The 13,912-nt window shown below is 53.8% G+C and overlaps 3 protein-coding genes across 3 annotated transcripts in view; 2 read left to right on the top strand and 1 right to left on the bottom strand.

The window, feature by feature from the left end:
• RTN1 (reticulon 1) overlaps positions 1-2,157 on the bottom strand; it is a 114,870-nt gene extending 112,713 nt beyond the window's left edge. Inside the window, exon 1 of the mRNA XM_005520037.2 lies at positions 1,634-2,157. Within this exon, the coding sequence (XP_005520094.2) occupies positions 1,634-1,823 (190 nt within the window). The 5' untranslated portion in view covers positions 1,824-2,157. The remainder of the gene's footprint in view (positions 1-1,633) is intronic.
• Positions 2,158-4,473: 2,316 nt separating this feature from the next.
• LOC106628052 (inositol 1,4,5-trisphosphate receptor-interacting protein-like 1) lies at positions 4,474-6,126 on the top strand. Its single transcript, XM_088058073.1, has 2 exons — positions 4,474-4,782; positions 4,879-6,126. The coding sequence occupies exons 1-2, from the start codon at positions 4,474-4,476 to the stop codon at positions 6,124-6,126; spliced, it is 1,557 nt and encodes a 518-aa protein (XP_087914199.1).
• Positions 6,127-10,690: 4,564 nt separating this feature from the next.
• On the top strand, positions 10,691-12,343 carry LOC148184047 (inositol 1,4,5-trisphosphate receptor-interacting protein-like 1). Its single transcript, XM_088058072.1, has 2 exons — positions 10,691-10,999; positions 11,096-12,343. Exons 1-2 carry the CDS (start codon positions 10,691-10,693, stop codon positions 12,341-12,343), a joined length of 1,557 nt encoding a protein of 518 aa, XP_087914198.1.
• The last annotated feature ends 1,569 nt before the right edge of the window (positions 12,344-13,912 follow it).

The following is a 13,912-nucleotide window of genomic DNA, read 5'->3' as shown; positions in this document are numbered from 1 at the left end:
TAAGTGTAGATCTACAGGTATGTCAAGCCTGAAGAAGCCTTCATTAAGCGTAAGGAGTTCCACAGTGATTCCATTAAATGGTGATTTACACAGTTTAAGAGACCACCCCTCTTTGTTCTGTACACTAAGATTCAGCATGGCCATATTTTTATCCATCAGTGAACAAAAAAATGCTCACAAGACTCTTTTCCCCTCTTCTTTGTGTCATTAAATGGTTGAGGCAGCCCTACCTGGAGACCCCAATCCTGCCCCTCTTCACACACGCTCAGGCAGCCTGACATTCCCAGCCAGCTGCCTCTGCCTCCAGCAGAAAGTCACGTTTCACAACCCAACACTCAGCTCAGCGAATGAGCAGCACATCAGCAGCTGAGCTGCCTGCCTAGAGCTACGAAACAACAAAACAGGGGTGTTAGATCCCATTTTACCCCTGAACTCGGTCACATCGAGCAGACAGACAGGCAGCAGGGGAACATCCATGTCGGGAGCACACACCAGCACCGATGCACACTCAGACCCTGCGCGTGTGGGGATGAGCAGAACAGCACACGTAGCCACAGACTGGGCTGTTCCTGGCCAGCAACTCTTTATGCTGATTGACTGGAGGGGATTAGAAGGGACTCAGCCCAAAAACGCAGTTCCTAATGCTCCTGCAGCTATTGCATAACAGAGATCGATTCCTGTCCCGAGCCCTGACCCGCAACTTACTCAAGACAAGTTTAATGCTTCAGGCTCTGTAATGGAAACATCTACTTCCCAGTGAGATGGGATGCATCAGCTCCCACAGGGCTGGGGCATCTGGCTGATTGGGTTTTCTGACAGACAGCATTGGGAAGGAAAGTAGGGAATTATCACCAAGAAGGAAAGAGAAATATTTTCCCCCAAACATTTCAACCAGAAGCTATGGGGAGCTGAAGCCTCCTGGGGTTCATTGACAGATATGCACTTGCTATTAATACACCTACTAAAGAAAGCAGCCCCAAACCAAGGGAAATTGAACACATCCCAAAAATAAACTGAAAAGCAATGAACCTGTGCACCCTAAACTGAATGCACCCAAAGTGGAACACACCTGAGTGTTCTAAAGGTGGAAAACACAGCAAGCAAGAAGTCCACAAATAAATGAACAAGTCCCAAAAGCATGCACAAAATGTACAAACACTTCAGAATAGGCACTCCATTAAAAGCTGCATGTTGAAATATCATAAGGGGCCATGCAAGAATTCCAGGTGCATGGGGAATGGCTGAAGTAACTCCATCGAGATCTGTCACTCCAGATGTGAACAGGTGTGCAACAAATGAGGACAGATCCACATCAAGTCAGGTGAAACCAAATGCCTTTCAACATTTGCCTAAAATCTGGTTGTCTTGTGCCTGACAAACTGCAAAGAGCTTTAGGGAACTTGGCTGGCTCCCGCGTCCCCCCTCCCCCACATCAGCAAAAAATAACTATTTGCAAAGGCCGCAATTCCTCGTTATTTTCTGTTTCCCTACATGCGCTCGCTAACTCCTTAGCAATGTTTCCAAGCAGCCGGGCTGGAAGAAAAACAGAGGAAGCGTCAGGAACGAGACAACCGGGAGATGCTGCTGCCAGGGCCCCTTTGTTGAGCATCCCTGGGTACCCCTCGCCTTTTACCTGGGGATGCAGTCGCCATGGTAACGGGCGGGTGTTCCCTGGAGGAGCCGAAACCCAGCTGTTCCCGCTGCTGAGCCCCATCTCCATCCCGCAGCGGAGCCCCGGTCGCGTACTGGTCCGCCCCGTCCGCAGCCCAGTGCACCCCGGTGCCCGCCAGCAGCAGGTCCTGGGGGTCCGGCGGGGCTGACATGCTGCCTGCAAGGCGGCCGCTGATCTCCGGCTCTCGGGATGCAGCGGGAGCCACCGGGAGGGCTGCGGTGGCCGCCGGGCTGGCTGGTGCTGCGGCCGCGCTGGGGTCTGGCCGGCTGCGGGGACCGGGAGCCGCCGCCGCCGCCGCTGCTGTATCTCCACTAGCGCGTATTACGCAGGTGAAAATGGCTTGTTAGTTGGAGCCTTCCAGCCCTTGCGTCACCCTGTGGCTGGCATATCACAGGGCAGGAATCTGCCAGCCGGGCTGCTGCTCTCCCCCGTTTAACCGCTTCAGCAGGGTAGGCATCGGCTCGCTTGGCTAAAGGAAGAAATGCCCCCTTGCAGGCAGGCACACGCCTCCCTCTCCCCTCCCGCAGTCCCCCTCCTCCGCATCCCTGCGCTCCGGAGCATCCCGCAGGCGCCGCAGCCGGGCACGGCACCGCGCCCGCCGGGAGAGCCGCCGGCTCCTCCCGCACCGCCGGGCTCTGCCGAGAGGGCAGAGAGCTCGCAGTAAACCCACCCGAAAATCGCCCCGTTCCTGCCCCTCTCCCTCTCCGCCAGCCCCTGACCCAGCGAGAGAAGCCACACTATGCCTCTGGGTTTGTTTACCCAGTTGGCTCCTCTCTGTTTGCAGGCGCGCTGGAGACATGATCGCAGCTTATTGACACTTGTCAAAATAAACTCACAGCAGGTGTCTGTGTGCGGGTTTTTTCCTTTTTTTTTTTTTTTTTGTGTGTGCCATTATATTTGCTTGCATACTGCCTCACAAAAGTAATGTGTGTGTACCGAGGAGATGAGAAATATCAGGGATTTTTGCTGTCAGTGAGAGCAGCAGCAGCAGCATGAGTTACAGCAAAGGTGAAAGCACAGGGCAGGATCTGTGCTTTCACAGAATCTGTGCTACTTCTGAGGTGAACTAGGAACAAGTTTCCTTGCTGTCCTTTTACAGATGAGCAAATGGACCCAGGTAAAGGGCATGGGGTTGTTCCTCCATTACACAGAGTTCTGGCACTGACAGGTCAAGGAACAAATTCCCTGCCTTGTAGAAGAGCCTCTCTCTTGTCACGTGGCAGGTCAAGCTGCAAGGTGGAGCATAACTGACCCAGCCAGGAGACCTCATTCCTGCCTGGTTCTCTGCCTGTTGCAGCAGTGGGTCTCCAGCTGTGGTTTGTATGGCACAGCATCCCCAGGCAGGCTCCAGACCCTCTCCAGCAAAAGCAAGCTTATGCTTGGGTTTGAAAACTGAACATGTTTCCACTTTTTTCCAGACAAAGAGGTAGGAAATCCAGGGTAAGGCCACAAGATGAAAAGATGCAGAAGCAGCCTTGAAGATTTCCATTTGTGTTATCTTCCCAGGGAATTGCCACCCTTATCCTCACTCTGTCTTGCTGCTGCCTAAGAATCATACAATGGTTTGGGATGAAAGGAACCTCAGAGTTCTGAGAACCAGAGCATCTGGTTCCAACACACAGCCATGGACAAGGATACATTCCTCTAGGCCAGGGAGCTCCAAGCCCCATCCAACCTGGCCTGGAACACCTGAAACTCTTCTCCCCACCCACAGCCACTTTTGTCCCACTGGGTGATGGGAAGTGCAGTGCAAAAGCACCAGCTTTCTCTCCTCTGCCAGGAGCTGCCTTCACCTCAGCCCAAGCACCTGACACCATGCCCCTGGTTCCTGAAAGGAGGTTGGAGCTCAGTGGGGCTCATGCTATTAACCCAGGGAACAAACAACAGGAGGAAACCAGAGGAAAACGACCTCAAGTTGCGCCCTGGGAGGTTTAGATTGGACCTCTAGGAAATCTTCCTTCAACAAAAAGGCTGTCTAGCTTGGGAACAGGCTGCTGCCTAGGGAAATGGCTGAGCCAGCACCTTCAGAAAGGTTTAAAAGTCATGGGGATGTGGCATTTGGGGACCTGGCTGATTGGCTCAATAGGCAGCGTTAAGGTTGCAGTTGGACTGTGTGATCTTCAGGGACCTTTTCAACCTCGCTGAATCAGAGATTGACGTGTAGCTCAAGCAGTGAGGAGTCAAAAGTTAGTGATGCTCAAGGGTGCCTTCCAACATGGAGATGTGGGAGATTGTCAGTGGAGGGCAGATGAAAACAAATCCAAAAGAAAGAACAGTGGGAGTTCTTGGAAGAAGATTCCCTCCAAGGCAGCCTTAAACAGCACACCAGGACCACTGTGAGTGGCTGAGTGGGGGTGGGGACAAAGGGTGGGGCTGGCTGGGCTGTGATGTGCTGTGACACCCGTGACATCACAGGGGACATGTCACAATGGGGGCAGCTCCAAAAGGCCCCAGCAGGTAACGCTGGCCTTCACTGCTTGGGCAAGCGGTGAGTGCACACGTGCTGGGGAGGCTGGGCTGGGGACAAGGGCCAGGGTGGAAACGCTGCACCCGGGGCTGGCTTCTCCCCCTGAGTGTGGGGACATCCCCTCGTGGGAGAGCCTCGGGCAGGCCACGCTGCTGCAGCTGCTGCTGCTGCTGCTGGGTCAGCAGGACAGGCCTTGCTGCCTGCCAGCGGTCTGGGGCCCTGTCCTTCCTGCCCTCAGATCCCTGAGCAGATCCCTGCTGCCCTCCCTCACGCAACCAGTAGTTCCCTCCCTCGCAGCATGACTCAAGGCCTTCTCTCCATCCTCCTGCAGACCATGAATTCCGTCGTGTTCCTTTTCATGCTCTTGAAGAGCCTCACCCTTTACCCACAGCCTGTGGGGGATTGGGATGAGGAAGCTCGTCGGCGCATGGAACTGCGTGCCCAGCAGCTGGAACGCGAGAGGCTTCTGCTGGAGCAGGAAGTGGAGCGGCTCATCCGGAAGAGTGAAGCCCAACAGTACTTGCAGCTCGTGACTGTTGCTGTGCTCCTGGTCCTCGTCTTGCTCCTATGGTTTATGGGATGGGAAAGGAGCCTGAGGAGAGAGAGGAATGAAGAAGAAAATGATGGCGCAAATGAAGAGGGAGTCAGAAACGGGGATGCAAACGGAGAAGAAGCTGTTGGAAATGAAGAAGGCAATGCGAATCGGGAGGAAGACAACAATGATGACGGCAACGTACAGCAAGCGGGCAATGCTGCTGCAAATGAGGCAGATCGTGGTGGAAACGGAGCTGTCAATGAGGATGCAGCTGCAGAAAACAACTACGAAGATTTAATCCAAGAAGTAGAGGATCTTTTTGGGGAAATCATTGGTGCAGTTTTGACGGACCGCATCCAGTGGCCTGTCCAGGACCTGGAGAGAGGCTGTGAGTGGACAAATGACCTGATGGACAATTATGCCACTTTCTTTGGTCGTGTCTTGTCAAACAGTTTCTACCCAGTCCTGCAACGAGCCATCGGGGTGGGCAGCGCCTTTGAAGGTTGGAGTCCCCGCGAGCAGGACGTTGTGTACCGCGTGCTCGTACCCATGACCCCTCCCCGAGGCCACAGCTTCCACCTGGAGCTGGACACTGCAGGGCACACGCAGCTGAGGAACTTCCGTGTGCGCGTGCAGCTGGAGTGCACCTGCACGAGGGAGCAGCAGGGCGACAACATGCTGTGCTTCCTGCACCACCCCGAGGAGGAGCTGAGGAGGAATCAGGATCCCAGCCTCCTGGACACCCTGTGCACCGGCTCCTACCTCGACGTGCAGAAAACGGCCCGCTGGTTCTGCCAACTGGTGAGAGCAATCTGGCCAGCTTTGCCTCAGTCACACGGTTGGCATTTAACGCTGCTGCCCTCCAGACGCTCCTGCCAATTCAAGGTGACTGATGGAGACGAGACCTTCAGGATTGAGATGTTGTTTGGGGTAAGGAGAGGCGACTCAGACATCTTTGTCAGCAGCCAGCCTAGAGAGGCCCACACCCCAAACACAACCTGGCCTGAGACTTATGCTGTGGCAGAGACCCAGTTCCTCAAGCACATTGCCAGGCAGGCCCCCCCCGACAGTTTGCACCTCCGATGCCTGCAGTTCTTCACCCGTCTCCAGCTGGGTTTCTGCTTTTCCACCTACGCCATCAAGACCCTCATCATGCACCTGCTCGCTGCCACACCCGTGGCATTGTGGTGCAGGAGACATTTCCTGGAGCGACTGCTGCAGATCAGAGATGGCCTGTTTTTATGTGTCAGAGCAAAACGCCTCAACCACTTCATTGTGGGCAATGAGAGGCTTCCTCGTGACATCAGGGTACCCCCAGATGTTCCAACGGCTACGACACACAATCTCTTCCATCGCCTGGCGCAGGACTCGGACGCGTACAGCCAGGCCATGCTGGAGTACTGGCTTCTGCGACAGTGGCTCGATGAAACAATCACAATGAACCTTGAATGAATGAAGGAGAGGAGTCACGGCTACGAGCACAGAGCCTGTGCTTGGCCTTGTGCTGCTGGCAGCTGGCAGCAAAGAGCCACCTCATCCTACAAATTTGATTCTTTAAGGAGAAGAGGATGCAGGCAAAGGCTCTGGCTAAAGTCCCACAGCCTCTCCTGCTGCCTCAGCAGGTGGAGGGCCACAGCAGGGCTTCTTCTACCTCCTTGAATCCTTTAATTTTTCCAAAAAAACACACCCAGATCTGCATAAAGCCCGGCTTTCATTTCCCCATTCCTAAGAGTGCACCTGAAGAGAGAACATGCCTCACGTGCAGCACCAAAGTCACCAAATCCCACTTGCAACATGCACTTGTTGCCAGCCTTTGAGAAGGGCCAAAAATCGGAATGTGAAAGAAGCGGGAATGCGGGTGAGGAAAAGAAGAAAGAAACGGAGCAAGAAGGACCAAGAGGAGAAGTCAGCGCTGCTTGCCCGGGATGAGTCCATGGACGGCGTCTCTCCTTGACTCCAGAAGGGACACCTTTGGGTCAGCTCTGGACCAGCTGTGTTGGAGCTGACCTGAAATTTTATCTATAGAAGAACCTAGATTTTTACTTCATAGCTAGATAGATATATATATATATAGTGTTCATATATTTTATACTTTAATGTTTATAAACATGTAATCATATATAATAGTCATATAATGATTAATATATCATATATGATAGTAAAATACAACACAAGAAAACAATAGACTAATATAAATAATATCAAAAATATGAAATAGGTAATTCTTGTGTCATTAAGCAATATCATTCTAAAGAGTTGAATATGTAATTATATTTAAATAATAACAATAGAGGACACATGAAGTGTCACTATCTATTGTGATGCATATTAATGCATTTAGCACATTTTTGTCTGGAGTCAGTTTCATCAAATAGATCTATTGATAGCATATAGAACAGATAGCTAGAACACGTAGGATAATATTTTGATTTACAAGCAAATCCGTATCTAGTGTGGCTCTCAGCTGCGAGCCATATTAATGCTGTGTAGTTAGCATGTTTAGGATTGGCAAGCTGGAAACGGCTTTGCTCTTGTTTCAATAAAATGCAACATTGCAGAATCTGCATTGTGCGAGACTTTATTGATATCAGCCAGACCTAGAGCACGGGTAAACGTCACACGCCGTCAATGTGGGCTCATCAACTGTCTCCTTGAACTCCAGCAGACTCAGAGTGCTGAAGTGGTTCCAATGAGAAATGAGGCCCAGCCGTCCCCAGCCCCTCTGATCACAGAATCACAGAATGGCTTGGCTGGGAAGGCTCCTTAGAAATTGCCTCCTTCCAGCCCCGCTGCCATGGGCAGGGACACCTTCCGCTAGGCCAGGGTGCTCCAAGCCCCAGCCAAGCTGGCCTGGAACACCGCCAGCTGCTGCGGGCAGCGTGGGCCGGGCCCTCGCCAGCCTCAGAGGCCAGAATTTCTTGCCCATCTCCAGCCTAAGGCCGCCCTGTGTCACGGGGAAGCCACCGGCCCTGCTGCTGTCCCTGCAGGCCCTTGGACACAGCCCCCGTGCAGGGCTCTGCTGGGCCTCGGGCAGGGACTGAAAGGCCGCAGCAAGGTGGCCCTGCAGAAGCCCTCGGAGAGCCCTGGGGCCACGAGTGGCACCATGAGAGCAGCGAGCGGGGCCTGGCGCCTCCGAGCGGGCGGGCGGGAGGGCAGCGGGCGGGCGCTGAGGCCCTGCCGGCTGCAGCGGGCAGCTCCGCAGTGCGGCCGGCACAGAGCCCCGGGCTCCCGCAGCTCTGCAGCCCTCACGGCCGAGGCAGCTGCCCGGCCACAGCCGGCTGCAGACACGCGGCCACCCCGGGGCCTCCCGCAAGCGGGACCCTGCTCTGGGGCCGGGCCAGGCCGCAGCAGGGAGCACCCCATGGGCTGTGCCCGCACAGGGAACTGCTCTGCCCGGGCTCAGGGCCCTGCCAGCAGGGCAGCAGGGCCAGCAGGGCCGGGCACAGCCAGAGGGGGACACGTGGCTGCAGTCCCGCTCAGCATCAGAGAGGAACCTTCTCGCTCTCTGCAACTCCCAGACACGAGGCTGGGGCTCGGGCAGGTCAGGCTCTGCTCCCAGGAAACGAGGGACAGGACAAGAGGAAATGGCCTCAAGTCAGCACTCCGCCAGGGGAGGCGGAGATGGGGTTTAGGGAAAAATTTCTCCTCTCCAAGGGTTGTCAAGCACTGGCACAGGCTGCCCATGGAGTCCGTGCAATTCTCATTGCTCGATGCACTTGACAAATGTCAAGTGGATGTGGCACCTGGGGACGTGGTTTCCAGGGGGACTTTTGTGCCCTCCGACTGCGTGGCAGGACGAATGTGGGGCAGGACACAGTGCAGGTGCTGGCAGCTGTGAGCTGACTCAAGCCATAGAGATGAGCCTTCCCCGTTGGCTAGCACCGGTGCTGGCAGCTGAGCCACTGGCTACGTGCCACCTTCCCCTACTGCAGAAACCTTCTAGGGTCAAGCTGGGGCAGGAGAGGATGTCAGCAGCTCCCCCAGCTCCTGAGCACAAGGGGAGAAAAGGGAAACGCTGTTTCCCATCAACCTCTGGAATTGACACATCGTAACCGAGGAAAGAGAGGGGCAAAGGCACACTGGTGAGTTCCATCTAGGCAGCTCCCAGTCAGAGAGCGGACCACTCCAACCCAGCTGTGCAATATGGCAAATGCAACAGGTTTTCCTTTGAGGGACAAAGCTCCAAATAAAACACAACACAAAGGCCAAAGCCAGCCAGTAATGTTTGAATTTTCTGTGATTTATGGCGGAGAGAAGCTGCTGCGCAGTGCTGATGGTCCCTTCTCCGCACACTGCTCGTCTTTGCTTGTCTCAGGGGTTTACAAAGCCAGGTGAGGGTTTGTTTCTTCCTGCTCTTGCCTGCGCTGAGACCAAAGAGCCTTGGGGTGCCCAGTGCTGTTAGCAGGAGCGCTGGTGAAAGTCACCGCAAGCCACGCAGCCTTCCCCTCCAAGGCTCCAGAGATACAAGGGCAGAAAGCTGCAGCCTAAGCTGGACTGCACTAGCACGCTGCTGAGCCTGCCTCTCTGTCCTCTGGCGTCCTTCATGCTGGGCACGGCCAATCTGAGCTGCTTTCCCAGGGCATTGAGGCTTGGCCCATCCCGGGGCCTTGCTGAAGGCAAAGGCCAAGCAAGGGCTCTCACTTGTGCTGCCGTGCCATGGAAGGCCCCCGAGCAAGAGGGCGTTTCTTGGGATCCCCTCCTCACAGTCCGGCCTTGCAGGGTAGCAAAATCCACACGGGCATCCGGGGACATTCCAGCACTGACTTTCATTCCAAACCTTTCCATTTTCTACCAGGAAAATTCTGGTTTTTCCTTCGGCTTGGAAGGGGATGGATTCCCTTGGTTGATGTGTTTGGGACTAAGGTTCTCCTCACACGGAAATGCTTCCGGGCAACCTGAAACTCTTCTCCCCACCCACAGCCGCTTTTGTCCCACTGGGTGATGGGAAGTGCAGTGCAAAAGCACCAGCTTTCTCTCCTCTGCCAGGAGCTGCCTTCACCTCAGCCCAAGCACCTGACACCATGCCCCTGGTTCCTGAAAGGAGGTTGGAGCTCAGTGGGGCTCATGCTATTAACCCAGGGAACAAACAACAGGAGGAAACCAGAGGAAAACGACCTCAAGTTGCGCCCTGGGAGGTTTAGATTGGACCTCTAGGAAATCTTCCTTCAACAAAAAGGCTGTCTAGCTTGGGAACAGGCTGCTGCCTAGGGAAATGGCTGAGCCAGCACCTTCAGAAAGGTTTAAAAGTCATGGGGATGTGGCATTTGGGGACCTGGCTGATTGGCTCAATAGGCAGCGTTAAGGTTGCAGTTGGACTGTGTGATCTTCAGGGACCTTTTCAACCTCGCTGAATCAGAGATTGACGTGTAGCTCAAGCAGTGAGGAGTCAAAAGTTAGTGATGCTCAAGGGTGCCTTCCAACATGGAGATGTGGGAGATTGTCAGTGGAGGACAGATGAAAACAAATCCAAAAGAAAGAACAGTGGGAGTTCTTGGAAGAAGATTCCCTCCAAGGCAGCCTTAAACAGCACACCAGGACCACTGTGAGTGGCTGAGTGGGGGTGGGGACAAAGGGTGGGGCTGGCTGGGCTGTGATGTGCTGTGACACCCGTGACATCACAGGGGACATGTCACAATGGGGGCAGCTCCAAAAGGCCCTAGCAGGTAACGCTGGCCTTCACTGCTTGGGCAAGCGGTGAGTGCACACGTGCTGGGGAGGCTGGGCTGGGGACAAGGGCCAGGGTGGAAACGCTGCACCCGGGGCTGGCTTCTCCCCCTGAGTGTGGGGACATCCCCTCGTGGGAGAGCCTTGGGCAGGCCACGCTGCTGCAGCTGCTGCTGCTGCTGCTGCTGCTGCTGGGTCAGCAGGACAGGCCTTGCTGCCTGCCAGCTGTCTGGGGCCCTGTCCTTCCTGCCCTCAGATCCCTGAGCAGATCCCTGCTGCCCTCCCTCCCGCAACCAGTAGTTCCCTCCCTCGCAGCATGACTCAAGGCCTTCTCTCCATCCTCCTGCAGACCATGAATTCCGTCGTGTTCCTTTTCATGCTCTTGAAGAGCCTCACCCTTTACCCACAGCCTGTGGGGGATTGGGATGAGGAAGCTCGTCGGCGCATGGAAATGCGTGCCCAGCAGCTGGAACGCGAGAGGCTCCTGCTGGAGCAGGAAGTGGAGCGGCTCATCCGGAAGAGTGAAGCCCAACAGTACTTGCAGCTCGTGACTGTTGCTGTGCTCCTGGTCCTCGTCTTGCTCCTCTGGTTTATGGGATGGGAAAGGAGCCTGAGGAGAGAGAGGAATGAAGAAGAAAATGATGGCGCAAATGAAGAGGGAGTCAGAAACGGGGATGCAAACGGAGAAGAAGCTGTTGGAAATGAAGAAGGCAATGCGAATCGGGAGGAAGACAACAATGATGACGGCAACGTACAGCAAGCGGGCAATGCTGCTGCAAATGAGGCAGATCGTGGTGGAAACGGAGCTGTCAATGAGGATGCAGCTGCAGAAAACAACTACGAAGATTTAATCCAAGAAGTAGAGGATCTTTTTGGGGAAATCATTGGTGCAGTTTTGACGGACCGCATCCAGTGGCCTGTCCAGGACCTGGAGAGAGGCTGTGAGTGGACAAATGACCTGATGGACAATTATGCCACTTTCTTTGGTCGTGTCTTGTCAAACAGTTTCTACCCAGTCCTGCAACGAGCCATCGGGGTGGGCAGCGCCTTTGAAGGTTGGAGTCCCCGCGAGCAGGACGTTGTGTACCGCGTGCTCGTACCCATGACCCCTCCCCGAGGCCACAGCTTCCACCTGGAGCTGGACACTGCAGGGCACACGCAGCTGAGGAACTTCCGTGTGCGCGTGCAGCTGGAGTGCACCTGCACGAGGGAGCAGCAGGGCGACAACATGCTGTGCTTCCTGCACCACCCCGAGGAGGAGCTGAGGAGGAATCAGGATCCCAGCCTCCTGGACACCCTGTGCACCGGCTCCTACCTCGACGTGCAGAAAACGGCCCGCTGGTTCTGCCAACTGGTGAGAGCAATCTGGCCAGCTTTGCCTCAGTCACACGGTTGGCATTTAACGCTGCTGCCCTCCAGACGCTCCTGCCAATTCAAGGTGACTGATGGAGACGAGACCTTCAGGATTGAGATGTTGTTTGGGGTAAGGAGAGGCGACTCAGACATCTTTGTCAGCAGCCAGCCTAGAGAGGCCCACACCCCAAACACAACCTGGCCTGAGACTTATGCTGTGGCAGAGACCCAGTTCCTCAAGCACATTGCCAGGCAGGCCCCCCCCGACAGTTTGCACCTCCGATGCCTGCAGTTCTTCACCCGTCTCCAGCTGGGTTTCTGCTTTTCCACCTATGCCATCAAGACCCTCATCATGCACCTGCTCGCTGCCACACCCGTGGCATTGTGGTGCAGGAGACATTTCCTGGAGCGACTGCTGCAGATCAGAGATGGCCTGTTTTTATGTGTCAGAGCAAAACGCCTCAACCACTTCATTGTGGGCAACGAGAGGCTTCCTCGTGACATCAGGGTACCCCCAGATGTTCCAACGGCTACGACACACAATCTCTTCCATCGCCTGGCGCAGGACTCGGACGCGTACAGCCAGGCCATGCTGGAGTACTGGCTTCTGCGACAGTGGCTCGATGAAACAATCACAATGAACCTTGAATGAATGAAGGAGAGGAGTCACGGCTACGAGCACAGAGCCTGTGCTTGGCCTTGTGCTGCTGGCAGCTGGCAGCAAAGAGCCACCTCATCCTACAAATTTGATTCTTTAAGGAGAAGAGGATGCAGGCAAAGGCTCTGGCTAAAGTCCCACAGCCTCTCCTGCGGCCTCAGCAGGTGGAGGGCCACAGCAGGGCTTCTTCTACCTCCTTGAATCCTTTGATTTTTCCAAAAAAACACACCCAGATCTGCATAAAGCCCGGCTTTCATTTCCCCATTCCTAAGAGCGCACCTGAAGAGAGAACATGCCTCACGTGCAGCACCAAAGTCACCAAATCCCACTTGCAACATGCACTTGTTGCCAGCCTTTGAGAAGGGCCAAAAATCGGAATGTGAAAGAAGCGGGAATGCGGGTGAGGAAAAGAAGAAAGAAACGGAGCAAGAAGGACCAAGAGGAGAAGTCAGCGCTGCTTGCCCGGGATGAGTCCATGGACGGCGTCTCTCCTTGACTCCAGAAGGGACACCTTTGGGTCGGCTCTGGACCAGCTGTGTTGGAGCTGACCTGAAATTTTATCTATAGAAGAACCTAGATTTTTACTTCATAGCTAGATAGATATAGATAGATATAGTGTTCATATATTTTATACTTTAATGTTTATAAACATGTAATCATATATAATAGTCATATAATGATTAATATATCATATATGATAGTAAAATACAACACAAGAAAACAATAGACTAATATAAATAATATCAAAAATATGAAATAGGTAATTCTTGTGTCATTAAGCAATATCATTCTAAAGAGTTGAATATGTAATTATATTTAAATAATAACAATAGAGGACACATGAAGTGTCACTATCTATTGTGATGCATATTAATGCATTTAGCACATTTTTGTCTGGAGTCAGTTTCATCAAATAGGTATATTGATAGCATATAGAACAGATAGCTAGAACACGTAGGATAATATTTTGATTTACAAGCAAATCCGTATCTAGTGTGGCTCTCAGCTGCGAGCCATATTAATGCTGTGTAGTTAGCATGTTTAGGATTGGCAAGCTGGAAACGGCTTTGCTCTTGTTTCAATAAAATGCAACATTGCAGAATCTGCATTGTGCGAGACTTTATTGATATCAGCCAGACCTAGAGCACGGGTAAACGTCACACGCCGTCAATGTGGGCTCATCAACTGTCTCCTTGAACTCCAGCAGACTCAGAGTGCTGAAGTGGTTCCAATGAGAAACGAGGCCCAGCCGTCCCCAGCCCCTCTGATCACAGAATCACAGAATGGCTTGGCTGGGAAGGCTCCTTAGAAATTGCCTCCTTCCAGCCCCGCTGCCATGGGCAGGGACACCTTCCGCTAGGCCAGGGTGCTCCAAGCCCCAGCCAAGCTGGCCTGGAACACCGCCAGCTGCTGCGGGCAGCGTGGGCCGGGCCCTCGCCAGCCTCACAGTCAGGAACTTGGCCAGGCTAATTAGATTTTCTTTATTCCAAGACAGGACACTTTTGCTGCATATCAGCAGCAAAGATTTTAGTCATCATGGTTGTGATGCCAAATCCCATCCCA

This window comes from Pseudopodoces humilis, chromosome 7 (genome assembly GCF_049639895.1).
Source record: "Pseudopodoces humilis isolate 2021_Gansu_Grassland_sample_001 chromosome 7, ASM4963989v1, whole genome shotgun sequence".
Taxonomy (NCBI): domain Eukaryota; kingdom Metazoa; phylum Chordata; class Aves; order Passeriformes; family Paridae; genus Pseudopodoces; species Pseudopodoces humilis.
This window is presented reverse-complemented; position numbering and strand designations above follow the sequence as displayed.

Bases quoted from the DNA above. Each gene is read 5' to 3' on its own strand.
- LOC148184047 (XM_088058072.1), top strand. From the start codon at position 10,691: ATGAATTCCGTCGTGTTCCTTTTCATGCTCTTGAAGAGCCTCACCCTT. The intron at 11,000-11,095 runs GTCAGAAACGGG...GGCAACGTACAG, and splicing joins ATGGCGCAAATGAAGAGGGA to CAAGCGGGCAATGCTGCTGC.
- LOC106628052 (XM_088058073.1), top strand. From the start codon at position 4,474: ATGAATTCCGTCGTGTTCCTTTTCATGCTCTTGAAGAGCCTCACCCTT. The intron at 4,783-4,878 runs GTCAGAAACGGG...GGCAACGTACAG, and splicing joins ATGGCGCAAATGAAGAGGGA to CAAGCGGGCAATGCTGCTGC.